The sequence below is a fragment of the Notolabrus celidotus genome, chromosome 2, assembly GCF_009762535.1.
Source record: "Notolabrus celidotus isolate fNotCel1 chromosome 2, fNotCel1.pri, whole genome shotgun sequence".
Taxonomy (NCBI): domain Eukaryota; kingdom Metazoa; phylum Chordata; class Actinopteri; order Labriformes; family Labridae; genus Notolabrus; species Notolabrus celidotus.
Window position 1 is genome coordinate 5524242 of NC_048273.1, and position 26953 is coordinate 5551194.

Sequence of the window (26953 nt, forward strand, 5' to 3'; positions counted from 1 at the left end):
TGACGACCTCTCTGCCAGCCAGATGTCTCTACCAGTGACTGTCAAAGGGGAAATTTGGCCTCACATCTCAGAGAGGGCAGAAATGAAGGCCCTTTGCCCTTTCTTTATACTGTCAGTGGACTGTACAAGTGGACATGCCATCATTTGATTTCAGACTTCTAAATTATTTCAGTTGTCTGGAAATAAATCTGTTTTTGTACCTTTGAGGGACTTAAAAACACTTATTCTAATTGTCAATGTCAATTCATCCGTATGTATCTGCATGTTTCCACTATTCTAACTGAGTACTATTTTCTAAAAGTTTTTAAAACATTCTGATCCTAAACTCAAAATATATTGTAAAATAATTTTGGTATACTCACATGATTTAAGACCTCTTCCATCACAGCAACAAAAAGTGTGACCACACTACTTCATGCTGTTAAAACCTGTCCGCCTTTATTTTGAAGAGTAATTCAGCTGTTTCCGGTCAGTGTTGCCTGGGAGCTCAGAAATGTTTCCTGTGATTCAGTCTGTTGTGAGTGACCAGACTGGCTGACCACATTTATTTTATAACACTGGATGTCATAATAAACCAAATTACATCATGATTGGATTTCTGACAGGAAAAACTGCATTAAAACATTAAAATAATTCAACTTTTAAGACCTTAAATATTTTCATAGTCTCAACAAACTGTATTTCAACGCCCCCTTTAAGCTGCTTGGATGTAGGTTGCTGATAATTTATTTACTACTGACTAGAAAAGAAACAAAAACATAAAAAAACTTCTTGAATAAGTGGAAATCTGCTAATATTTCACTTTATGCTTCTTTGGGGTGTACAACTTTAATATTTGTTCAAGTTTTGCATTTCATTTTCACACCTTTTAAATGCAGCAGTGAGGATTTAAATGGTATGGTCTACAGACATGTACATAGCATGTATATAGGGTGCAATAAATCAACAGTAGGAGTAATTAATGACTCTATAATCTGCATTAAATATAGTTTATACTTTAAGAAAGCATGTTTCAGTACATGGACACATATAATGATTTTAATTAAAATTCATAACACAAAGTGTGTGATCAGTTAATAAACGGATGAACATTTATTTGAAAATAAAAAGAAATACTGACTTTGAATGATTCTTCTTATATATATATAGTTTGGCAAAAAGACAAAGAATGAACTACTCTTGTGTGTTGGTATGTATGCTGAAATATATAAACATGCACATGCTCTTCATACTCTCATTGTGCTCCTAAATACCAGAATACTAAATAAGATGTTCATCAATGAAAAGACGTCACCAACGTCGACATTCAGACCTCGACAGACGGACGGACACAGACTCTCCTCACATGGCTGACCCACTGAAGTCCAATTTACAAATGCACATTTATTGTCTCTGAGGCCTGTTCAGCCGTTTTGGTTCTGTAGTTTGAAGCTGGTCAGTTTGCAGCGTTCATAAAAAGCTCTTTGTTTTGCTTGTTTAATGGCCGCTTGAAAGGATGCTTTGTGCAGCACTGGGACAGAAAGTGCCTTGTTTTCTGTCTATTACACGGGCCCAGCAGCGGCTGCAGCTTCCTCAGGCTTGGCCTTGCTCGATATGGAGTAATGGTAAGACCTCATGGACTCTTCAACCTTCTTGAAGTCAGGACGATCCTCGTGTCTGAGGAGAGAGGAGGGAGGGGAGTGGAGGGTCAGATCAGATTTATGGAAGCTAATTGATCATATTTACACATCAGCACTGATCTCTGACGTCGGATAGCTCAAACACTTGTAATGTTGTAAAGCTACAGGTGCAGAGGTCCCCCCCTCTTATTGCTTGTGCCTCAGTATATTTAAATGCACTCTGCACTGTGGGTATCAGGGGTTTGAAAAGCTACTCTGCATCTGTAACCTCAAGGCGACATACTGCCTCACATTTTACCAGCCCACTCTTATTTTTGACAGACTAGATCTGGGTTAACCTTCTGATTACAGAATGCCCAAGAGAGACACAAAACCAAGGAACATAAAAAATGGTCTCCAAAATTAGAGGCAGAACTTTCTTTTCATTTTAATGGCACCAGCCCCTCAAACAGCCCGAGCATGCCACTGTCCAGGTGGGTAATAACATTTAACAAACATGTACGGGACATAAACAGTTTCTTACTTGTAAGTCCAGCATTCTTTCATCACTGTATACATCCTCTCTGGACATGCCGATGGACAATCCAAGCGGTTCCCTTCTTTGATAAAGCTCATAACTTCATTCCCTTTCATTTTCTAAATCAAAGAAAGAAGGACAGAAACAGAGCTGTAGTAACTTTTCATACTGAGGGTCAAATCATGAAGTTGATCTGCAGAAACGCTCAGCACCTTGTAAGGTTTCCCGCCAAAGGAAAAGGCCTCCCACATGGTGACACCGAAACTCCACACGTCACTTTTACTGGAGAATTTGTGGAAGTCGATGCATTCTGGAGCGTACCACTTCAGCGGCCATTTACCTGAAGAACGAGCCTGCACGAAACAGAAGCGATGATAACATCATGTTTATGATTCATTCAACAAAGGCAGCCATCAGTTTAAACTGGAGCCAGAACACTAGTACACATTCATTGTTTCCATTTGAACCCTTTCAGTACTTACAAGAATAAAACCTCTGTGTTCACATTACTTTTATTTATTACCCGGCTTTCTCACTCATCTTCCGGTTGTGTAAGAAGCTTGATTCTGATTGGTCAAAACCCCTAGACAACCCTCTGACAGCGGTTATTAACATTCACTAACATGAACTAACAGCCTGTCACAGCCTGAGGGACACACTGTCCCATAATATTTGATTTTAATTGAAGGTTTTATGAGCATACCGCATCAAGTGAGGACATTGAGATGCAATGCTGCATGGGTGACACCACTGTTTATTAATGCATATAAAATATGTAATGTATATAATATGCAATTTATATAATATGTAATGTATATGTGTATGAATCTTATGTGCTTTGGCAACAACATATCTGTGTTCATGCCAATAAAGCAAATTGAATTGAATTGAAAAAATTGAGCATGAGCAACACCAGAGTCAAACTGATTGAATGCATTCATGTCAAAACAATCCACTGAAAAGAGTTTCGTCACGTTTAACAGGCAGAGAAGAATCCATCACCATGGAATGCTAACTGACGTGGAATCACTGGGATTCACGTTGGTGTCTTGTCTCACCCTGTCGGGATTCTTTTTCCCATAACAACCTGCTAACCATACACTATCCCTTACTTATATGTATAGAGGGTGTTCTGTGCAAAAATGTTCATCCACAAATAAAAGTCTGGGTGAGTTAAACAGGTTGTTTCATCTGTAGGGGTCCAGGTTTAAAGATCTATTCTAAGTCAGGGATTCCTGGGGCTTTCTTGCACCACATGTAGGTCACTAAACCAGTATAAAGGAAATCAATGGAGTGTTTACTTAAGGTTCAGAGCAAGCGACACCTTGGATTACAATTTGTGCAGGAGATCAATAATTCTTAGAAAAGAGATCAGTTTACTGTCTAACCCCCTTTATTCTGCATTGTGGTAACTTCAGAAAACACTTGTAGTATATCTGCCTGCCTGTGTGTGTGTGAGTGTGTGTGTGTGTGTGTGTGTGTGTGTGTGTGTGTGTGTGTGTGTGTGTGTGTGTGTGTGTGTGTGTGTGTGTGTGTGTGTGTGTGTTTGTGTGTGTGTGTACTTTGTAATAGTTGTCATCTGCTCCCAGCGCCTTGGACAGCCCGAAGTCACTGATCTTGGCGAACTGTTGGCTGACCAGCAGGACGTTACGAGCCGCCAAGTCTCTGTGCACAAAGTTCTTCTCCTCCAGATACTTCATCCCCAGTGACACCTGGTGCATCAGGTTGACAATGTTCTCCACAGTTAAGGTACTCCTGAGGAGACAGAATGCTGTAAGTCACTGATTCAAACTGCACTTAGTAAGGAGCTTTGCTGCAATGAAGAAGTAAAAGTCCTTACTACTTCCTGTTGAATATCTTGTGAACCAGTTGAACTCACTTGTTGGCGAAGAGGTATTTGTTGAGAGGTCCAGCAGAGGCCATCTCCATGACCAGCATCAGGCTCTCTGCGTTACACAGACCCAGCATGCGGACGATATAAGGGTTACTGAGCTGGTACATGATCTCTGCCTCCCTCATCATCTCCTCCTTCACTGCCGTATCATTCTCACTCTTCAGCACTTTGACAGCAACATCTATCTGGCCCCTGAGAGGAAACAAACCAAAACCTTTAGGATTCTTAAACACAGTCGGGTACAGGGCGGTGGGGAAAGATAGATGGTTTTATAAAGTTCCAGTCCTCACTTTTCAGTCTTGAGCACGCCTTTCTTCACAAGGCCAAAGTTCCCCGAGCCGAGCTCCACCTCATCGATCAGCAGCTGGTTCCTCTTTATGTTAAACTTCCTCACTTCATTGGGATTGTGATACGGGTTGAATCCACTGCAGTCCATTGGCAGAACCTCTCGGTCTGTTGGTATACTGACTTGAGTGGTGAGAGCTGCAATGAGTGAGAAACAAAGGTGACAAAAACATAAAGTAAAAATCTATTTCTGAATGTGTCTGTAATGGTTTATTGATTGATATTTAAAGCCTAACTACTTATCAATAAATCAAGTTTTAATTATTTCATTAATGCATCCTCGAATAGGAACAACTCAAGACTTGGTGATTTTTCTGTTTGTATGCCTCTAAACTCTGAACTCTGTGGACATCTACATGGCGATCTCTCTGTGTGTTTTTAAAAGTAAACTTAAGACTTACCTTTTAAATAAAAAAAGTAAATGAATGAAGAATGTGTTTGTTGGAAAGTGGAGCCATGCCTTGACTTTGTTGGTGAAGTAAAGTGCCCTTTTTTCTTTCATTTATATATTTACTTTTTTTATTTTTCTCTTATTTCCTTTTTCTATTATTTCTATATGTATGTATAACTTAATATTATTTGTTATTTTTATGTTTTGTTTATTGTTATAATATATCTTATGAAACTATATATCAACAGATACAGTAAAGATGTATAAATGACTGTTATTACTGTTTAAGTTGCCTAAACTGAAATAAAAACTAAGTAAAAGATAAAGGTAAAACAATAATAAAGTACAGTAAAATCCCTAAAATAAGTAAGGATAGAAAGCAAAATTAAAAATCAGTAAAAGTTAAAAAGATGAGATAAGTACAATAAATAAATGTTAAAACAATGATAATAATAATGTAGTCCAGAGCTAAAAAATAAATGACAGTCAGATTAGGCTTTTTATTTTTTTTTCATTTTTAGATTTATTTATTTATGTAGTACTCTAATTATTTATTGTATTTATCTCACATTTTTTACTTTAACTGAGTTTTAAAGGTACTTTCTACCCTTACTTATTTTATTTACTTTAGTGCTTTTATTTTATTTAATTTTTAGATATTTTCTATGATTGTCTTTTATGATTTTACCCATTTCTGTTGTTTCCTGTCTCTGTTCTTTTTTCACTTTGGGCTGCATGCTTGTATGTCTGAAAGGTGCTTTATAAATAGAGTTGAGTTTTAATTAGTAGTTGCTTGTCAAGTACAGTGACCCAGATTCATTTAAACTGTAATTATCAATAACCCTTAACATGCTGTGCATACAAGAATATCAGCAAACACCCCAAAATATGTAATAATAATAATAATAATAATAATAATAAAAATATATAAATAAATAAAATAATAATAATAATAATTATTATTATTATTATTATTATTATTATTATTATTATTATTATTATTATTATTATTATTATTATTATTATTATTTTAAATAAAGGACTGTTACTTCTCATGGGGTATTTTTTAACTCTTATATTGCTGTTACATTTCTTTAATGTATCCATGTGTGAGTTGTCTGTATGTCTTTTTTTCAAAGGCTAATCAGGCATTATAAAGTAGCTTTCTGTGTTTTGTATTGATTCAGATGTTCCCTATCACAGTGAGTCATTTTGCTGCAGGTACAGATAATATAGGAGCCATAACTGTAGAGCTGCTTGAGTGTATTGCACTTCAGGAGACTGACCTTGGGGTGGCGGTGTGTATCCATTTTGCCGCCTCTGTAATAGACACACAAAAATGAATCTCTTAGAAACAAAATCAGACGAAGTTAACCTTCAGGATGAGAGTAATACTCACTGTGGCAGGAGGAGCAGGTTTCTCTGAAAGATTAAAACACAAGAAAAGGAGATTTATCAAAAATTTGAGTGCTAACAAGATTAACATTTAGAAATAACCTCTAAAATATATTCAGCAGCAGATTCATAATGTTTATAAAATTTATAAAAGAAAACAAAGTGTTCAGTACTTTCTTCAGCAGCCTTTCCGTTAACACAAGGCTCCCCGAGAGCAGTCACCAGGCCATCAGATTTCATCTTCAGGTACTCCACCAGCTACAGAGGACAGGAGACACATTAGAGCAGGAATAACAATCAGATGAAGGGAACTGAACTTCAACTTTGTCTTTAGTTGCTTTTGGTTGATGTTGAATTTTCCTGGTTTGGTACTCCTCTGTCATTTCCTGTGTAATCTGTACTTTTTTTGTAAGTCATGTCTTTTGTGTTTCTCTTAGTTAATCTAGTTTTAATATCCCAGTGTTCTCATCTCAGTTGTCATTTCTCTTGTTGAATTATAGTTCTTGTACTTCTTGCGTGTAGCATTTCCTGTTTTATTGTGAAGTTCTTGCTCCTCGTATTTCATGAGTCATGAAAGTTGATGTTCAGTTTAGTATTTCCTTGTGTTTCTTGCCTTGGTTCCTCCCTGTGTGTTCTGTATTAGTGATCCTTTGTCTCCCTCTTGTGTGTTCAGTGATCCATGTCTCTTAATGTATTTTCTTGTGTTTCTTAGTCTTGTCTTGTGTTTCCTGTTTTATGTTGTAGTTCCTGATCACCTGTGGTTTTAAATTTACTTCCTGAACCTTGTGTGTTTCCCTCCCTTTTTGATAAACCTGATTAGTTTCACCTGTGTCCCGTGTTCACACCCGTGTTAATTACTCTGTGTGTTTAGTTCCTCTGTTTCCCTGTCCTGTGTTGGATCATTGTTCATCTCTCCTGTGTTCTGTGTTCCTGTGTTTTCCCAGCGTTTCCTTTTGGATTAAGTTTTTGGACATTTAAGTAAGGTTTTTATTTTTATTTTTTACCTTTTATTCTTTTGTTGATTAAAACCTTTTTATTTTAAATCTGCACTTGGATCCTCCTTAATCTTTCCCACAACGTGACAATGCCTTGTTTCTCTATCTTTTCTGATTTTAGTTAATCTTGTTTTAGTTTTCCCAGTGTTGTTATTCAGTTGTCATTCATTGAGTTGTATTGTCATTCATTACTTGTGTGTTCTTGTACTTCTTGCATGTGCAGCATTTCCAGTTTTACTTTGAAATTCTTGCTCCTTGAATTTCAAGTCTTGTTTCTCTCTTTTCTGATTTTAGTTAATCTTGTTTTGGTATCCCCAGTGTTGTTGTTCAGTTGTCATTTCTTGTATTCATTCGTTACTTTTGTGTTCTTGTACTTCTTGCATGTGCAGCATTTCCAGTTTTATTTTGAAATTCTTGCTCCTTGAATTTCAAGTCTTGTTTCTCTCTTTTCTGATTTTAGTTAATCTTGTTTCAGTTTTCCAAGTGTTGTTGTTCAGTTGTAATTTCTCGTATTCATTCGTTACTTTTTTGGTTCTTGTACTTCTTGCATGTGCAGCATTTACGGTTTTATTTTGAAATTCTTGCTTCTTGAATTTCATGCCTTTTTTCACTTCCTGCACCCAATTAGTTTCACCTGTGTTCACACCTGTTGCTCATTAGGTCTTACGTATACCCTGCCTCTTTTGTCTCAAGTGTCTTGTGCTCCCCATGGTTCCCTTATGTTTTCTGTTGGACCTTTTTTTTTAATTTAGTCCTCTTTCTTTGACATTTTTAAGTAAGTTGAATCTTTTGTTAGTAAATCTAATGTGTGCGCGTGGGTCCTCCACCCTTTGTTTCTCACCCAACATGACACTTTTTAAAAACATTTTTAAACCCATCAATAACACATTATTGAAATGTATGAAGTTGCTCTGGGAGTAAAGTTTAGAAACAGTCTCAGTTTTATAATGTAGATGTGTTTCACATGTTCATCTGAGGCTTGTAGTCTCAGCCCATTGAAGTACCAAATAACTCTCTGCTGGTCCACAGCCATAAAACATTGTGTTATCAATCTGAAAATAGGATTTATATTTTAAAATATCTTTTTTGAAAAAGAAGACAGTCACTACAGCAAGGTAGGCTGCGTTAGCTAAAGGTTGCTACTTGTGCCAGGTGCTGTGGGCCTCAGGGTAATGCTAGTTACAGCTGCTAGCTAGCTGGAGTTGTGTTACTTTTTCCATTAAAGGTTTAGATGCTGCAGTCTTCTGATATAATTTTCAATACCTCGGGTACCTTTTAGTTGATTTGGATCTTGTTATGTACATTTGAGTTAAACGCCTGAAATATTTGAGTCTCCATACGCTGCAGTCATATTATTCATTAACGGGTGTTTTGACCCAAAATCCAAACACCTTCCAACAATCCAGCTCCACCAAAGCTCCACACATCCTCAATTCCCTTCCTGATGAATATTTCTAATGATCGAGGGTCCCACCTGCCAGATTGTGTCAAACTTGGTTCCTTCTGGCATGGAGTACTTCCCTGATTTGTCTTGAAGGATCTGATAGTGGTACACAGTTTTTCCATACATCATGGAGAGAGCATAAGTACCAGACTCATCTCTGTCTCTCACTCTGAAAAACACACAAATAAAAACAGTGCTGATCAAGACTTAAGACCAAACGAAGAAGAAATGACAAACAAATAAAGGAAACATCAGAATGAGTAACTCACAGAAACTTGCCGTCTGGTTGTGCTCCACAGTAAAGTCTCCTCTCACCTTCCTGGCGGGTGATTTTTCGGTGATACCAGGACATCTTCTCGTGGGCTGTTGTGGCGATGAGTTTCTCCAGCTGAGGAGCCTGGCTGATGATGGCCTGCTCCATGGCCTCTCCCTGAGCAAAGAAAAATACAGAGACACTGATGATGACAGGACACAATACTTCCCTCCGTTAAATGTTTTGTTCGTCATGAAAAGAGGTGTTTTTTGGTGGGTCAGATGCCAAAAATGTATGAAAACATTGGTTTAATCTAGGGATGCTCCAAAGAGACAGATTTCCTAATGATTTAAATGAGGTGACATTTTGACTGGCTAGTTTAGGGGTAGGAAAACACTGAAAACAGTCCAAACTGAGCTCAGACTTTGCTGCTAATGATGTCAAAGTGGTCTGCTGAGTGTGGCTAACAGGTTAGGGTTATGATTAGGGTTAGGGTTAGGATTAGGATTAGGGTTAGGGTTAGGGTTAGGATTAGGGTTAGGGTTAGGATTAGCGTTAGGGTTAGGATTAGGGTTAGGATTAGGGTTAGGGTTAGGATTAGGGTTAGGATTAGGGTTAGGGTTAGGATTAGGGTTAGGGTTAGGATTAGGGTTAGGGTTAGGGTTAGGGTTAGGGTTGTGATTAGGGTTAGGGTTAGGATTAGGGTTAGGGTTAGGATCAGGATTAGGGTTATGATTAGTGTTAGGGTTAGGGTTATGATTAGGGTTAGGATTAGGGTTAAGATTAGGGTTAGGGTTAAGATTAGGGTTAGGGTTAGGATTAGGGTTATGATTAGGGTAAGGGTTAAGATTAGGGTTAGGGTTAGGATTAGGGTTAGGGTTAGGGTTAGGGTTAGGATTAGGGTTAGGATTAGGGTTAGGGTTAGGGTTAGGGTTAGGATTAGGGTTAAGATTAGGGTTAGGGTTAGGGTTAGGATTAGGGTTAGGGTTATGGTTAGGGTTAGGATTAGGGTTAGGGTTAGGGTTAGGGTTAGGATTGGGGTTAGGGTTAAGATTAGGGTTAGGGTTAGGATTAGGGTTAGGGTTAGGGTTAGGATTAGGGTTAGGGTTAGGATTAGGGTTAGGGTTAGGATTAGGGTTAGGATTAGGGTTAGGATTAGGGTTAGGGTTAGGGTTGTGATTAGGGTTAGGGTTAGGATTAGGGTTAGGGTTAGGATTAGGGTTATGATTAGGGTTATGATTAGGGTTAGGGTTAGGGTTAGGATTAGGGTTAGGGTTAGGATCAGGATTGGGGTTATGATTAGGGTTAGGGTTAGGGTTATGATTAGGGTTAGGGTTAAGATTAGGGTTATGATTAGGATTAGGGTTAAGATTAGGGTTAGGGTTAGGATTAGGGTTATGATTAGGGTAAGGGTTAAGATTAGGGTTAGGATTAGGGTTAGGATTAGGGTTAGGGTTAGGGTTAGGATTAGGGTTAGGGTTAGGGTTAGGGTTAGGGTTAAGATTAGGGTTAGGGTTAGGGTTAGGGTTAGGGTTAGGATTAGGGTTAAGATTAGGGTTAGGGTTAGGATTAGGGTTAGGGTTAGGGTTAGGGTTAGGGTTAGGGTTAAGATTAGGGTTAGGGTTAGGATTAGGGTTAGGATTAGGGTTAGGGTTAGGATTAGGGTTATGATTAGGGTTAGGATTAGGGTTAGGGTTAGGGTTAGGGTTAGGATTAGGGTTAGGGTTAGGGTTAGGGTTAGGATTAGGGTTAGGGTTAGGGTTAGGGTTAGGGTTAAGATTAGGGTTAGGATTAGGGTTAGGATTAGGGTTAGGGTTAGGATTAGGGTTATGATTAGGGTTAGGGTTAGGGTTAGGGTTAGGATTAGGGTTAGGGTTAAGATTAGGGTTAGGGTTAAGATTAGGGTTAGGATTACGGTTAGGGTTAGGGTTTGGATTAGGGTTAGGGTTAAGATTAGGGTTAGGGTTAGAAGTAGGGTTAGAATTAGGGTTAGGTTTAGGGTTAGGATTAGGGTTAGGGTTAGGATTGGGTTTAGGGTTAGGATTATGATTAGGGTTAGGGACCGGGTTAGGGTTAGGGTTAGGGTTAGGGTTAGGATTGGGGTTAGGGTTACGATTGGGTTTAGGGTTAGGATTAGGGTTAGGATTATGATTAGGGTTAGGGTTAGGGTTTGGATTAGGGTTAGGGTTAAGATTAGGGTTAGGGTTAGGGTTTGGATTAGGGTTAGGATTAGGGTTAGGGTTTGGATTAGGGTTAGGGTTAGGGTTTGGATTAGGGTTAGGATTAGGGTTTGGATTAGGGTTAGGATTAGGGTTAGGGTTAGGGTTAAGATTAGGGTTAGGGTTAGGATTAGGGTTAGGGACCGGGTTAGGGTTAGGTACCGGGTTAGGGTTATGATTAAGGTAAGGGTTAGGGTTAGAACCAGAACTAAACTTTAGAAAACAGAACCAGAACCAAATTCAAAAACAGAACCAGTACCGAACCAGAACCGAACCGAACCAAACAGGAACTGAACCAGAACCAGAACCAGAACCAGTACCAGAACCAGAACCAGAACCGAACCATAACCAAACTCAAAGCAAACAGAACTTGAACCGAACCAGAACCGAACCAGAACTGAAGTAGAACCGAACCAGTACCGAACCAGAACCGAACCGAACCGGAACTTAACCAGAACCAAACCAGAACCAAACTCAAAGCAAACAGAACCAGAACCGAACAAGAACCGAACAAGAACCGAACCGAACCAGAACCGCAACCAGAACCGAACCGAACCGAACCAGGACCGAACCAGAACCGAACCAGAACCGAACCAGCACCGAACCAGAACCGAACCGAACCAGAACCGAACCGAACCAGAACCGAACCAGAACCGAACCAGAACCGAACCAGAACCGAACCAGAACCAAAACCGAACCGAACCGAACCAGGACCGAACTCAAGCAATCAGAATCAGAACCAACTCAAGCAAACAGAACCAGAACCAAACTCTAGCAAACAGAACCAGAACCAGAACCAACTCAAGCAAACTGAACCAGAACCTGAACCAACTCAAGCAAACATTATTAATGTCCTCAGGTTGGCATTGATAAAAATCCGATTCCTCAGCTTGGATGGGCTGATCTGATTTCTCCTCTCAGTGAGTATTTGCCCGGTCTTTGAGAAGAACCCTAACCCTAACCCTCTCAGAAGGAACAGATATAGCCACGATACACAGCCTCCCCTCCATCACCTGTATCCTATATCCTCACATGTGATTGGCCACATGGCCGCCATGCTGACCAATCAAAACAAAGTTCTGCTTTGAGCAGAGCTGGGGCTGAACACTGAGAGAGCTAAGCAGTGAAAGGAAAAAACTGGGAGCCGGCTCTCTCTTGATGCGAGCCGGCTCTTCTGATCCACTATAAAGCATCGGCTCTCAGAGCCACAGCTTTTGATCATGACAAATCACTACTTTAGTTGTCTCAACAAGAAGAATCCTCCATACTTTACTATATTTAGAAGTAAAACTGAATTCTTGAACTCATCTTTCTTCTTATTTTTTGAGCAGTGTTCTCTACTGTACTTCCAGAGAACAGCAGCCTAAGACTTGAACAGGACGAGTTAGTTCCTGATTTAAATGTAACAAACAGCTCGGATCTTTCTTAACTTTTTCTTTCATTGACTTTCACAGATTGCAGCCTGAAAGTTGAAGGTACTGATCTTCAGAAGCAGCAGACCTCACCTCCAGATTCCAGGTCTGTCTCACGTACTCCCTCAGCATGTTGTCTCTGAGGTTGTCAAACACACCGGGCCGTATCGGGGTGTCCGGGGAGCGTAGACATGGTTTCTTCAGGGTGCACACCAGCCCGTCTGGGTCTTTGCTGTAAAACTCACAGAGCTCTGCCGGCCCGCAGTGAGGCTTCCCTCCTGTGATGCAGTACGTCCCGTTGAGCTGCTTCTCTATGGGGTAATGGTGGAACTCCAGGTTCCACACCACAGACAGAACGTAGCCTCCGAGACTGCGCAGACACTGTCGCAGTAAGAAGAGGCCGTCAGACATCCCGGCCAGCTTCAGATGCTGCTCGGCGTCTGAGCGGCTGATGCTGCCGTAGAAGAAAGGCAGCTCGATAGCCGGGTCGGTGGACATGGTGGGACCAGGGAGTGGGAAGCTGGATTTATGTTTGGAGACCTGTTATTAAAGTGGAAGAGACAGAAAACATGAATCACAAATCAGGAGAACATTTCAGAACCTTCGCTGATTCAAACCCAGTCTGTGACCTCTGACCTTCCAGCATTATCACCCTCCAATCTCTGCTCAATTCAAATGATTCATCTACAAAACAGTTTCATTAAGGACAATAAAACTCTAAGTTTGCTTCTTTTTAAACGTAAAGAACTGATCACCCTGAGAACCTTACCTTACAGAGAGTTTGTAGTTTTAAAGAGCAAGTTTTCCCTGCTCTACACGGGCAAGCTATACGCTGCTGTATGTCTAGATGAGAGATTTAGCAAGAAGCACCCACACTTTGTGTCTACATGTGTGCAGATTAACAACTGGAGACAACAAAGCCACAACAGGAAGTCACAATCCGCCCTCACAGCCTCCTTTCTTCCAGAGTCTTGCTCTTCCGTTGAACAGGTGCTGCTGTTCAGTTCTAGATCATTCCTAGCTGCGTGTGAAATTTAAGTTTTTACATTTCCCTTTTACTTGAGAGGAATTTTTTTTTAAGGGGAATTTACTGGACAGTTTGGTTAAAACAATTTCTGTGCCCAAAATGTAGATTAAGTGGGGAGTTTTAGTTTAGAGAAAAGTGTTTGAACTGAAGTGAGGATGCTGGATGAGATTAAAGTAATCAGATTTAGGCTTTAGCTTGAAACGGTTATGTGATGACAGGTGGAAAATGCCTGTAGGAGTTCAGAACAGACATTGAGGGTGAATCATAACAACAGAACAAGCAGAGGGGAGATCAAAGTACAAAGAAATAAAAATAAGATTCCATAAATGTCAGTCTTGACCCGGTCTTCTTGTTAGATTGTATGTTGAAGGTCAAACATTTTACATTATGGTTAACAAACTTAAATCAAAGAAAAAAGAATGGAAACCTCAGCTTCCTGGCTACATACCTGTGTCTCTGCCCACATCCACAGTGGACAACTGAGCAAAAACACACAGTGGCCACAACAAAACAAAGACTTCCCCGTGGTCTGACCCCCATCGAACCAAAACACAGACAGTACTATGTGGACAAACCAACACAACACCTATAGGGACAAGCTATGATACAGCTGTCTGTTCAGGATGTTTACATGAAAGTTAAAGACTGGATGTTCTCTGTTACTTCCGTATAAAACTTCAAGCACTCAAGTTACCCCAGACAGAAATAATGAACATCTTTATTTGAAGTTTAAAGCTACTTTATAAAACAAGTTTAGGTCTACAGGATTTTTAATGTGCTCATGAAAGACAACATAATATATCAGTTTTTAATAAAATTGGAAAAAAGCACTGAAATGCTTTATTTTGCGTGACAAGGTGATTTAATGCTTTCCATATTTTAAAAACAAATAGATGTTAAAATGTTGGATGTTAAATCTTTAAGTGGGCAAATTTTCATACAGTGTAATGTGTTGGAGTAATCCCAGAAAGATATTACAGGCTGCTCCAAATGTCAGGTTCAAAAAGTCACACGAGAACCAATCTATAGGGACACAAGACGTGCTCAACTTGTGACATCACAGATTGGGGATTTTCTTGTTGCTCCTTTCTCAAACTTTCGGGGTCAGAGTCAGGGACTAAAGCATACGGTCACATTTAATTATTTAATACATTTTTTAGATATAGATACACCAGGTTACTTGCGACTTTGTAACATGGTAACAGTGGAGGAGACTTCTGGAAAACTGGCCAATCAGAAGGAAGGCGGCAAGTAGGAAATGGGGGGCCTTAAAGGGGCAGTAGGTAAAATGAAGCAGTTTTCGAAACCACCTACTATACTAGCAGTGTAACTGATTTGGCCAATATTCAGTATGTAGTATGTGAACAAGAGCAAAATCTGCAGTACGCCAAAACTCCCTCTACTGATTCAGGAAAATTTCTCAGTATGCAGCGGTCCTGTACATTAGTGTTTTCAGACAAAAAATCCTCTTGCTGTCTTTTGGCAGTGTGAATAAAACTGCTGTGGAAAGTGTAAAAAAAGGCTTTCTTAAACATGCTGTCAGTCATCTTGTCTGACACCTACTCCCTCACAGTGGTTACAGGCATCAAATCGCAAAATGTAAATATGGTTGATCTAGTCTTGTTTGCCTTTTCAGGTCATAACGAGGCATCACTGCTAATTTCAGTCTGCTTGGTAACCCGTTAGATATATATATCAGAGGAGCTTTTATTGGCTGAAACTACTTTTTTAGAGGACTTCTTCATGTAACTGAGTGTTTGTGTATTCCAGTGTTACTATTTCAACTGGAGTCACCACTTGAACATGGCCTGACTCATAACTGACTGATAATGTGAATATATTTAAATCAGTTCTGACGCAGCAGAATCTGTCAGGTTTCTTTTTTTATTCAAAATTTCTAACAAATCTGATTTTTGATTTTGGGTTTGGCCAAACAAGCAAAAAGCAAAGTTCTTGGAAAACATTTCACCTCACAGTGAATCAATGAATCATTCCAGGTTTAAGAGACCATCTGCTTCAGTTAAGAGACTTTAAAGAGTTGCAATTAATTACCCGTTTAACATATTTTGTCTTCAGTTCAAATTCCCTGAGGGCAACATTGATTGTTTTCCAACAAGACATAAAATGTTAAATACAGACAGCAGCCAAGTCTTTGCTCAGCTTGTGCTCTTATTAAAATATGTCTTTTATTGCTTTCTCTTTTAAGTTGAAAGTTTAGGGCTGAAAAAAGATGCTTTGGAAAAAACGAAACAGCTGAATGGGGTGTATAATTACGCTGTGCATCTCCACACTTCAGCAAACGAGGTGTTGCAGTGTAAGCAGATAGTGAAACAGTCCTCTGAGTCACTCTGAAAGCCCATCACTGACAGAGGCCCAAAACAACCATCCTGACAGACTGTTCCCCTCACAGAGGAACATGATGTAGGTCATTAGGTACAAAGCACGTGCAGATTATTACTAAACTAAAATTCTGACTGTGTTTGTTGTCTCTTTAAAATACTGGAGAGACGTTGACTTGATGTCAGTGATGTGGAGGTTTTGTCGATTACGAAGAGAGGAACTAAAAACAAGTGCTGAAAAAAATATTTCAAATGTTCAAAAAAATATGTTCTCAAATTTCAACAAAAGCTCAACCACCTCTCTTCTTTTAGCTGATGGTAACTGTGAGGGTGTATGGAGGACAAAGCATTATTAATATCTAATCATGTCAGAAGAAAACCAGCAAACTGTAACTGGCCGACTGGAAACTCTCTGTCCTTGCAACAAATCTATCAACCACAATTGACTGTGTGCATGCTAACATGTCCACCACAATCACCATCTTTTTTAAATGTGTAGCATTCTTAATACCACTAATCAGCATTAAAAATAGATTTCACCCTAATGAGGACATTATGAGCGTAGGGAGGTTTGATGATCGCATGTGTTAATATTTAACGCCTGAGCACCAGAGGGAAGTTTGGGGAAAGTTTTGACATTTCCATCTACGGGTTCTGTGAATATATTTTCCCCCAAACTTGCACTAATCTGTCCCGTTAAGTATCTTATCTGATGTAATCGTAAGAGCCCTGTGACCTGCTGGGTGGAACAGGCCTTTAAAGTCTGCAGGGTTCATCCTCGAGCGAGATGATGCACGACATTTCATGGAAGGAAAAAGGCCAAGTTATGATTTTCGATTTATTTCAATACTAAAATCTCTTTGTTGTTAAGAATGAGTGTAGCATAAATTCATCGTGTGATAAACCACTCTTTGAACTACTTCTCTTGTCTTGAAAGAAATGTCAAATAAACAACAACACCGCCCTTTTGCGAATTTAATCTTGTTCTTAAAGCGAGAGACTCTTTCAATTCTGTGAGAGTGAGCGAAAGCCATACAAGATCTATAAGCTTTTGTGGGTGTTAAACTTCTGCTGGTTATGTTGCACTTGGGTTTTGTATTTGTGATTGTTGTGTATTGTGCTTCAAGTTTAATGTCAAACACTTCTTAAAAGGTGTTTTAGTCTTTAGTGGTGTTAGAAAAACATCATCGGCCTTTAAATAAATATATTGTGTCTGTGCCTATTCACCGTAATCCAAACATCTAACCTTTTTCTACCCGAGACTTCATTAATATGCTACGTTAATGTCAGGTTGTGGCGATGTGTTGAGTGATCAATCATTGTCTGATTGATAAGGTTAAAGACTTATAACTCATCCAACAGCTTCTTGTTCTCTTCTGAAGCATACATGTAAAAAGCAACACAGGGTCAATGACTCCACTCACTTCTTGAGCTATTAAAAGTTTTGTTTTCTGTAGATTAAGTGTCTCAAATTAAATCAGGAACATTCCAGTGATAGCTGCTCAGTTATTACAGTTATTTCAGGTCATGATTATTTATATTGTTCTATCAGGAAGTCTGCTCGGGGTGATGTAAGTTGAAGAACTCTCAACATTTGAGATCATGTCTGCATCCAACAATAGATATTGTGTCTCTTAACACTAGAACATAAATAACTTTTTGCCTCTGCACTTCTTCGTCTTTGTTTTTGATTAGAGGCTGATCTACATATCAGATCAGGAGCAGAAATGCCCCTCAGCAGAGAATCATTTCCAGCATCAATGGAAACAATTGACATTTGCATAAACGGCCGGGCTGTGTTTCTTCACCATGATTTACATTGTGTGTGTTTCCAAAACAAAATGTGGCGATCAAGATCTCCCAGAATGAAGTTCACGCCACTTTTTGTAAGCACTAATGTTCTTTATAAAACCAAGGTAACACAAGCAGAATTAACTGTTTCTAATGATAAGAAAATCACCTGCACTGAGCAGTTTGTGAGACTAATCTGAAACTAAATATAAAGTTCAAATTGCCTGTAAACATTTAAGAAACCACATGCTGCAGATAAAATCCTATTTCTGCTGCGCTGGCTGATATCGTCTGACAATGGCAGGAACATTTTACAGATACGCTTCAGTCCTGGAACAAAAATACATCCAGTAATTTCAGGGAAATCGATAAAAACACACACACACGCTCAGAACAACCCATTTTTGGTTTTCTATTCCAAGGCACAATAAAAACAGCTATTTATATTTCTGCACATGTAATCTCTACTTTTGTGAACCAGACCAGAGCAACAATGCCTCAGCCAAACTTTGGGTCACACACACACACACACACACACACAGACACACACACACACACACACACACACACACACACACACACACACACACACACACACACACACACACACGCACACGCACACGCACACACACTCATTTCCTTTCTAAGGCAGCAGCTCTGGAAATAAGAAACCTAATTTATACCAAGAGTTTCTGCGTAAAATGTAGATAATACATTTGCACCTATACATGGAATCACGTCATCAATATGGATTAAATTAAATAACCAAAGTTTTAGTTGAGGCAGGATTCCAGTTTGACTTTATAGGCTGTGAATAAGTGAAGCAAAATGTCAAACACACTTAGTTTATACACACTCATAGTTTCGAGACCATTGTTCTTCTAAGATAAAATTAGATTTCACTCCACACTCTACTTTTTCATCCTCACAGCCTGTTGTATTACTTCAGTTCAGATGCTCCTCAAGCATAAATATGTGTCTGCTGTTGAATCAGATAAAGCAACTGAATGTACTTACGCTTCCCCGCAGAGCAGAGCTATGTTGTTACCTCAAACTCAAAGATGTATCTGCTGATGTGACAGCAGCGTGAGGTGCTTTGAACAAGTGGGAGTAGGAGAGGATGACACACACCCTCAGACACAACGGCTAATGCACACACACACACACACACACACACACACACACACACAGACACAGACACACAGACACACAGACACGACTTTGAAGCTTGTTGCTCATCAAGTTCTTCTTTTAACTTCTTAAAATCAAAATTGTCTTCAGCTGCTAAAAACAGTAGTACACTTTGTCAAAGAAACATCAAAGAAAAGAGTCCAAAAATGAGCAAGACGGTTAGCATAGCAGAAACAATGGATTACAGCTAGCTTAAAGATGCACACAAACTCACTATGCATCATTTAGTTCATTGAAACATCCATGTTTGAAGAAATATGATGAATTACAGTGTTAGTAGGCTTTAAAGACAAGCTATCACTGGCCAAGTCAAAGCTGTTTCCTCCTGTATTTATGTCAAGCTATGTTTATCAACCCTCTCATGAAAAGGCTGGAGAGGACATGCATCCATACATTTTTATTTACTCTGTTTTAGGTTTGTAGGTTCCTCTGAGTCTCTGTGGTAGACGGCCTACGGCTGTGGACGTTTCCAGACTCCAGCTGCTACTGCTACTACTACTACTATCTATCATCCCTCTCTCTTAATCTCCCTGTATCCCTCTCTCCAACTCAGTCTAAGCAGATGTGTGTCTAACATGAGTCTGGTCCTGCTGGAGGTTTCTGCCTGTTAAAGGAAGTTTGTCCTTGCCACTGTAACTTGCTAAATGCTGCAAAGTGCTCTGCTCATGGTGGATTAAGATGAGATCAGACTGAGTCCTGTCTGTAAGATGGGACTGGATCTTATCCTGTCTTGATGTTGGGTCTTTGTTGATAATAGAACATAGAGTACGGTCTAGACCTGCTCTGTTTGGAAAGAGTCTTCAGGTAATGTTTGTTGTGATTTGGTTCTATATAAATAAAGATTGATTGATTGTTTTCCTAAGATAACAAATTAATTTGTTAAATCTGTTATTATGGGAAAACCAGCGTTGAGACCTCATCATAACATTCTGTAATTACTTGTTATCATAGGAATATTTGAGTTTATAAAATATATGTGTGTCCAATCAGGGCTTCCACAGTTATTCTAAAAATGTTGAAGTACTTTGTTGTTAAATGTGATATAAGGGCTTAATTAGCAAACTTCAGAGGCGTCAGTAGGCAAGTAATATAACATTTCAATGCAGCTAGGCTAGTTGTAGTCCTGTTTCCAGTCCTAAAGCTAAGCTAAGCTAATTATTTTGCTAATTAAATCATGGTTCGCTTTTAAAACAGTGACCTTAAAAAGTATTTTCATTCTTTCTACATTAACTAAGTTATACTTTTCATCACAAAATAATAATTTTATCACACACAGATATGCTCAAACACCTGTCTGATTAACACAGGCAGCATAGGAAGAGTAAACCCTCAACAAACCCCACAACCCCCACGAACCCCCACCTAACCAGCTGCAGCTGCTACTTTAGAGTCCAGAGAATCAGACAGGATCTTGCTAAATCAAGACGGGCAAAACACAGACACAACAAACCGGAAAGGAGGCTGTGTGCCTTCAAAATACTAAAATAAACTTTGTCATTATATTCCAATTACTGAAGATGTTGACATTGCAGATGCAGGAGAACCACGCCTGAACAAGTGAGGCCTGCAAAGCCTCACAGTGAGCCGGTTTCAGGTTCCGATCCCAGGCAGGGTTTGCAAAGCTATAATGGTCTGGCAACCTATCATTGCAGCTTTGACTGTCAGTTTGAATCATCCTAGTTTACTTGAAAACAGATTAACCGCAGTGGTACAATCATCATCCCTGCTGAACCTCAAGTCAAGAAGGCTCCAGGTTCAAATCCCAGGAAAGGGCCCAGTTGTGTGTGATGTAATGTTCTTGCCTTTCTTCACCTTTTGTGGACCAAGAGTGTTCTGGCTCTAGGTTTTGATATACCAGCATGCACATGAGACTCAGTAAACCTGAATGAGTGTCTTTGCTAAGTTATGCATTGGTGTGATGGTTAGCACTGCTGCCTCCTAGCAAACTGGTACAGGGTGTGATTCCAGGCTCAGGCTGGAGCTGGAGAGTAGATTATGTGTTTAAACTCTATTGATGAAGTGAGCGATAGCAGTGACAGGCATCATTAAGACTTCTGCTTCATAGTAATAATAAGGATGTTGGTTTAAAGCTGGTGCTGGCCAACTGGTGCATGCGGTGGTTGCAGAGACCAGGAAGGGAGAGGAGGGAAGTGAAAAGTATGCAATAGGAAGCTCTCCGGGTTCTTCCATTCATCCTTCAATAACGCTCAAAATAATAATTCTGTCAGGAGTTTGAGACAAGTTTAGAAGAGGCTATTTTCCTACAAATGAAACTGAGTATTCTTCTCCATACCTCATTGCACATACTGTATGTTCATGTGTGAATTGCTTTGCTTGTGTACAAATAAGAATGACTGGGGTAGTGGGGCCCAATGTATTACCTTTTCATTAGGCCCAGAATTCCTTGTGACGTACCTCCATGTCCCCCCAAAGAAAGCCAATGCCCCAGTTTGGCCACCCCGGTGAAAAAAGTCTGGACATGTTCCTGGTTGGATCTTTGAAAACTAGCATTGAAGCTTAGAAAAATAATCCAAAGTAATCCAAATCCAATTGTGTGGTGAATAGTATTAGTGCAGCTTTAAAAAAACTGAATGTGAGAACTGCCGTATGTTTGGCCTGTACTTACACAGTCCTTTTACACTTCATGTCACATTCACTCATTCATACACTGATGGCAGAGGCTGCTGTTGAAGGGAACTATCAGTGTTTCCTAATCCCAGTCATACACATTCACACTGACTGATAATGGGCTGGGATCAAACCACTAATCTTATGTTTGAGACAACCAACTCTACCACTTGGCCGCAGATGCACAGCATTTATTGGTATTCTTGTAAAAGACGATGGGCAGAAATGCTTTTGAGTTTTGGTCTCCACATCTGTGAAGGAGTTTTTTAAAGTTGCATGAGGAAACTTACATAAATGTATTTTTAGCCCTTTATGAAAGAGCAAAGAATGATGTAATGAAAATAGCAATAAATAACAATTAAAGCTGCAGTTTGTAGGATTGGGGTAAAACAACGGTATTTATTTTGTGCTGTGTTTGGGAAAAAAGTCATAACACTCATCAACAGCCATCATTAAATGAGGTATTCTGAGATTATGGCGAGACCTCTGTGTTTTCCTATGCCTCTGTATTCAGCAATCTATAAATTCCAAATTGCTCCCGTCAACTCTGACCAATCAGAGCCACTCTCCTGATTAGTCCTCCTACATCGTCCTGATTGAGCGTGCACCACATTGTGTTTGTGGGCGGGGCTTACAGGAGCAGAGAGGGGTGTAGTGAGAGGGAAATCTGGTATGGAGGGGTAGTTGTGTTATTCCAGGACTACCAACAGCATCTTTAATTGGCCAGTAATAGTTAATAATGGAGAAGGGGTGAGATTTAATACGTTTTGCTTCTTCAGACTCTTTTTTGGATATGTACACTACCAGTCAAAAGTTTGGACACACCTTCTCATTCAATGGTTTTTATTTATTTTAATTATTTTCAACATTGTAGATTAATACTGAATCTGGTTTTGCCATAATCTGGATTACAACAATAGTTAATAGGGCTATCCATTGTGTACTAACCCTACCTCTGAACAACACAACTGATGGTCTCAAACACATTAAGAAGGCAAGTCATTCTACAAATGAACTCTTGACAAGGCTCATGTTAATTAGAAACCATTCCAGGAGACCACTTCATGAAGCGGACTGAGAGAATACCAAGAGTGTGCAAAGCTGTCATGAAGGAAAAAGGGGGCTACTTTACAGAATCTAAAATATAAAACATATTCTGCTTTGTTTAACACTTTTTAAAAAATGTAATAATTCCATATATGTTCTTTCATAGTTTTGATGTCTTTGGTATTAATCTACAGTGTTTACAATAATTAAAATAAATATAAACCCTTGAATGAGAAGGTGTTTCCAAACATTTGACTGGTAGTGTAAATATAATTCATATTAATGTTGATACAATTTATTATTGTCATTATTATGTACATTGAATGTAAAGTTTTTTGTTTCTGTTTTTTGGTTTATTGTCACATGAGATTATTATAAGTAATTTTACATTTTTTATACAAACTCTATCAATCAAATCAAATCAAAATATTAATGACTTTGAAGGATAAAGGTGAATTTTAAGATGAAACCTCCATGATTGTATTTATTTATTTTTCATTTGAAAGGAAGATGCATATTAATTAACACTTCAGTAAATATTCCAGAATTAGCCAAAAGGCTAGTTTACATCCGTAGTCCCTTGACAGATGTTAAAAAAACAACCTTAAAATGATCAAGATTAAACAAAAACAAAAAATAAAATAAAGTAAAGTAAAATCAAATCAAAATAAGAAGGGAGAGGAGAAACCAAAATACAAAGAAAAATAAACAAATAAAGAAAATAAAAGAAGAAAAAAAAAAAAAAGTAAAACCTCCATGATCACATCACTTAACCCACAATAACCCAATTTTTTTTAAGCTGTTATACAAAACTTTACAATTAAGCCTTTTATTCTGAAAGTTGCAACCGGAAGTAGACTCTCTTCAGTGCTGTGAGCATGACGTCAGTGTGAGGTGCTCCGGCTCTGGAGGTGGAAGCAGTTGAGTCTCCTCAGTCAGCCGCCGGCGCCGCCTCCTCTCCGCTGCGGAGGACAGAGGACAGACCCTCAGCTGCACCGGGACTCAAGGTAGGTCCAGGATCCTGGTCTCAGACTCTATCTTACTTTGTGTGCACATTACTGCAGGAAATCTACTTTGACACATGATGCTGGCAGGAGGCTGTCCCCTGTTTCAATGCGCTCACTTGTTTGGGACTAAGTCTGCAAGTTTAGATAGTCTCTCCTGCTCAGTCTTTCACCTTCTTCTCTGCACTGTCACAGTTTCATGCACCTTCATGGAGTCAGTGCTGTCTTTGGTTTGTGTTCCTCCTGAATCCACCTTTGGATTGGTGAACCCTGAAGGGATCTTAGTCATGGCTGGGATCTCCATTGGCCGATGACAGGGCAGTCAGAGTGTGTGTGTGTATATGTGTGTGTTGAGTGTGTGTGTGTGTGTGTTGGACGGGAGATGATGTGGCCGACAGCAGACATCAGGTTCAGAAGTGAAGGGTGGCATTGTGTCGCTCACCGGCTGGGGGAGCAACCTGCAGCTTCTCACTGTGTCACATCTCAGAGGCACTGATAACACTTCTATGATATCAACTCTTCCTTTATTAACATACACAGCTGTAACACATTATGTCATTAGCAGCAGGTCTTGTTTGCACATGCAGGAACATATTGGGTTCTTCATTGAACATCACTGATGATGAGTGAGTCATTTCAGCAGCTGATGTGGAGAAATGTAGAGCAGCCCATGGACCTCAGCAGGATTTTGCTGTGGTTGTTTTTAGCAGACGTGTTATATTTGAAGTAGAGTTGCATCATTTGATCATTTTATTGCTGAACTGAATTATTATATTATGAAATGAGAGCTGCTGACATCCTTTCTTGAATACCTGTATTTAAAGGATGAGGCGGCATGTTACTTCACAAACTGTACTAATAGACATCACTGATTTACCTTCATGTCATCAAACATTTCTAATGATATTTAAAGTTATGTTTTATCTGACTTACCGTCTTCTTCTGCGTGTGATTCTATTTGTGTGAAATCCAAATAACTCCCCAAGAGGTGCAGGTAGAGTACCTTGCTTTCTTCTTTAATCTCCCCCAACATGCAGTAGTTGCCACACACAAGTATGCAGTACATACTTCATACTACACACTGTGTTTGAAGGTAGTCTGTAGTATGACTGTTGGATCTGGTCTGCAGGATGCTGGGTCAGGTGTAGCTGGATTTCCGGTTTCAGAAAGCTGAAGTAAACAACGGCCAAGCTGAGAGAGAAACTGCTTCTTTAGCATCACTTGTGATTTAAAAAGTTACAAAGTGGTTTCTATGGAATTTTATAAATTTCACAGCCCCTAAAAACTGAGTACCCCCCATTAAATACGTGAAAAAAAGTGCATTGTTAGCGCTGTGCATTGTGGGAAACAGTACGTGAGGGAGGCTGGTCCGCTGCATACTGAGACATTTTCCTGAATCAGCATGACATCCAGGTAGTTTTGGCATACTGCAGATTTTGCTCTTGTTCACATACTACATACTGAATTTTGGCCAAACCAGTATGAATTATAGTATGTTAGGCAGTTTCAAAAACAGCCTGCGTTAAATGCTAGCTAGCTAGTTACTGAGTCGTCTTCTTCTGCTGCTTCTTCATTTTACTTCCATTTGATGGCGGGTAGGAACAAGATAAAGAATCACTATCGCCCCCTACTGTAAACTAATAACTTTAAAGGCGTTTTTCGTCTTTACCCTGGAACTAGTGCGTTTTGACCGGTGGACCCAGGGTCTAAATTTAGTTCAGGGGTAGATAATCTCCCCCCTAAAAAGCCCCTTCTAGGGGGGTAGTACTTTTCAAAAGTCCCAGGACTTTCGGGGGGCGGCACCTACAATGCTGAACGTGTCTGATTGGTAGATTAACCGCAGTGTTTTTATTCCGCCCGCCGTCCACAATAACATCACACACATCTGTGATTCACTTGATTTCTCTTTGAGTTAAAAATGATTTTAAAGCCGTGTTGAAACGTCTTTGATACTTGCGCTTATCTCCTCTCACGTGTTGATTCAGTGAATCCATCTGTGATGAAATATAGCACCATCTAAAACAGCGCCAGCTGAGTCTCTTCATGCTAACAGGCTAACTGTTGTGTTGCTCATAATGATACCTGCCTGTCCGTCTGCTTCTATGGTGTCATCTGTGATGAATGGCATTTGTCTTTGTTTTACTGCCCTCTACTGGTCTGGTGGTGTAGTGCATCTACTTTTTTTCCCCTCCATACGTCACTGGACTGATTTGCACAATCTGTACCCGGGACTTCAGCCCGTGGTCGAAACGCAGACAACAATGGGGGCACAGGAACCTTTTAGTTCCAGGTAAAGTAGTTCTGGTGGATAAAAGACCCTGGAACTCTTGGTTGAAATGCACCTTTACTCAGTATTACTGTGTTCTTATTTTTAGCACAATACAATTGTAATTTTTTTTTTAAAGACAGTTATTGTTGATATCAGAATATTGTGACACCAACAAATAAAAACTATGTACTGTGTAATGTGATGACCACTTCCATAAAATAACTTCAGTAGAACTTGAAATCCTGATCAGGTCAGATCATAACAGGTTGATGTACTGTATCGTCCTTTTTAATGCAGTGAATGCTCTTTTTGCATCCAAAGCTGGGTTAAAAAATGTTATACTTGATGAGAAACTTAAACATAAGAGCAGCCCATAGTACTTATTTAATCAATCTTTATATTAACTTATTTGCAGCTTTTTTTTTTCATCATGTAAGACGTTTTAAAGCACTAAAATACCAGGCATGCATGGTTTCATCATCCACACCAGGAGTTGCTGCTTTACTCAGTTTTTTGTGACACTCAGCTGATCAAAACTGCAGAAAATGACATAAAGAAGAAGAAGAAGAAAGAGAAAACCTTCCTCTACCATCTGTGCTGTTTCCAGTGTTGCTGCTGCTGCTGGCTGACTCACTTCATGTCGAGTCAGCTCTCTCGCTCTCCCTCTCTCTCTCTCCCTCTCTCCGGCTCTCTCTCACTAAATATTGTTTCAGACTCAAGAGGCACATTTTCAGAGCGAGGGGAGCACATCCGAGGTTCTCCGGCCTGTTTATGTTCCCACTTTTCATCTGCACTCTGTTTATTTGGGGGAAATTGAGAAAGGAATGCCTGCCTCTTTCTCTTTCTGTCTTTGTAGCAGACGGGGAGTATTAGAGTTTAGTCTGAGAAGTATCCCCCTAGTTCTTTGGATTATTATGATCACCTGTTCAGGGTTTCATGTGGAGTCTTTTGTGAATCTGGACTTTGATTTTTTTTTTTTTCCACTGAAGGAGTAATTGCCACTGAAGCAGTCTGAAAATGCAGCGTCTGACTTGTGACATTAGTCTTATGGGCTATTTGATCCCAGAGCCTCATGCTCTTATTAGAAAAGAGAAGCAGCAGCAGCAGCAGTGCCGCTTTAATGAAATAATAAACTGAACCTAAAGCTGATTCATGAGCTACACGCTGATCAAA

General features: G+C 39.5%; 2 protein-coding genes and 1 long non-coding RNA gene across 4 annotated transcripts in view; 2 read left to right on the forward strand and 1 right to left on the reverse strand.

The window, feature by feature from the left end:
- Positions 1 to 513: 513 nt before the first annotated feature.
- Positions 514 to 18702, reverse strand: LOC117824285 (tyrosine-protein kinase ZAP-70). Its single transcript, XM_034699745.1, has 13 exons — positions 18659 to 18702; positions 12578 to 13024; positions 8870 to 9030; positions 8631 to 8769; positions 6335 to 6419; positions 6166 to 6188; positions 6053 to 6086; positions 4321 to 4525; positions 4016 to 4222; positions 3699 to 3891; positions 2349 to 2489; positions 2143 to 2255; positions 514 to 1656 (listed from the first exon to the last, which is right to left on the reverse strand). The coding sequence occupies exons 2-13, from the start codon at positions 12980 to 12982 to the stop codon at positions 1542 to 1544; spliced, it is 1821 nt and encodes a 606-aa protein (XP_034555636.1). The 5' UTR covers positions 12983 to 13024; positions 18659 to 18702; the 3' UTR covers positions 514 to 1541.
- LOC117824293 lies at positions 7029 to 14635 on the forward strand. Of its 2 annotated transcripts, XR_004633553.1 has the most exons (3): positions 7029 to 7139; positions 8900 to 9125; positions 12527 to 14635. It is a non-coding gene; the product is annotated as an uncharacterized LOC117824293 (long non-coding RNA). The 2 variants fall into 2 exon arrangements; XR_004633554.1 differs by lacking the exon at positions 12527 to 14635 and having other exon boundaries at positions 8900 to 9186.
- Positions 18703 to 23290: 4588 nt separating the features above from the next.
- The window catches only part of adamts10 (ADAM metallopeptidase with thrombospondin type 1 motif, 10), a 64861-nt gene continuing 61198 nt past the window's right edge, over positions 23291 to 26953 (forward strand). Inside the window, exon 1 of the mRNA XM_034700245.1 lies at positions 23291 to 23514. The gene's annotated coding sequence lies outside the window, so the exon portion shown is untranslated. The remainder of the gene's footprint in view (positions 23515 to 26953) is intronic.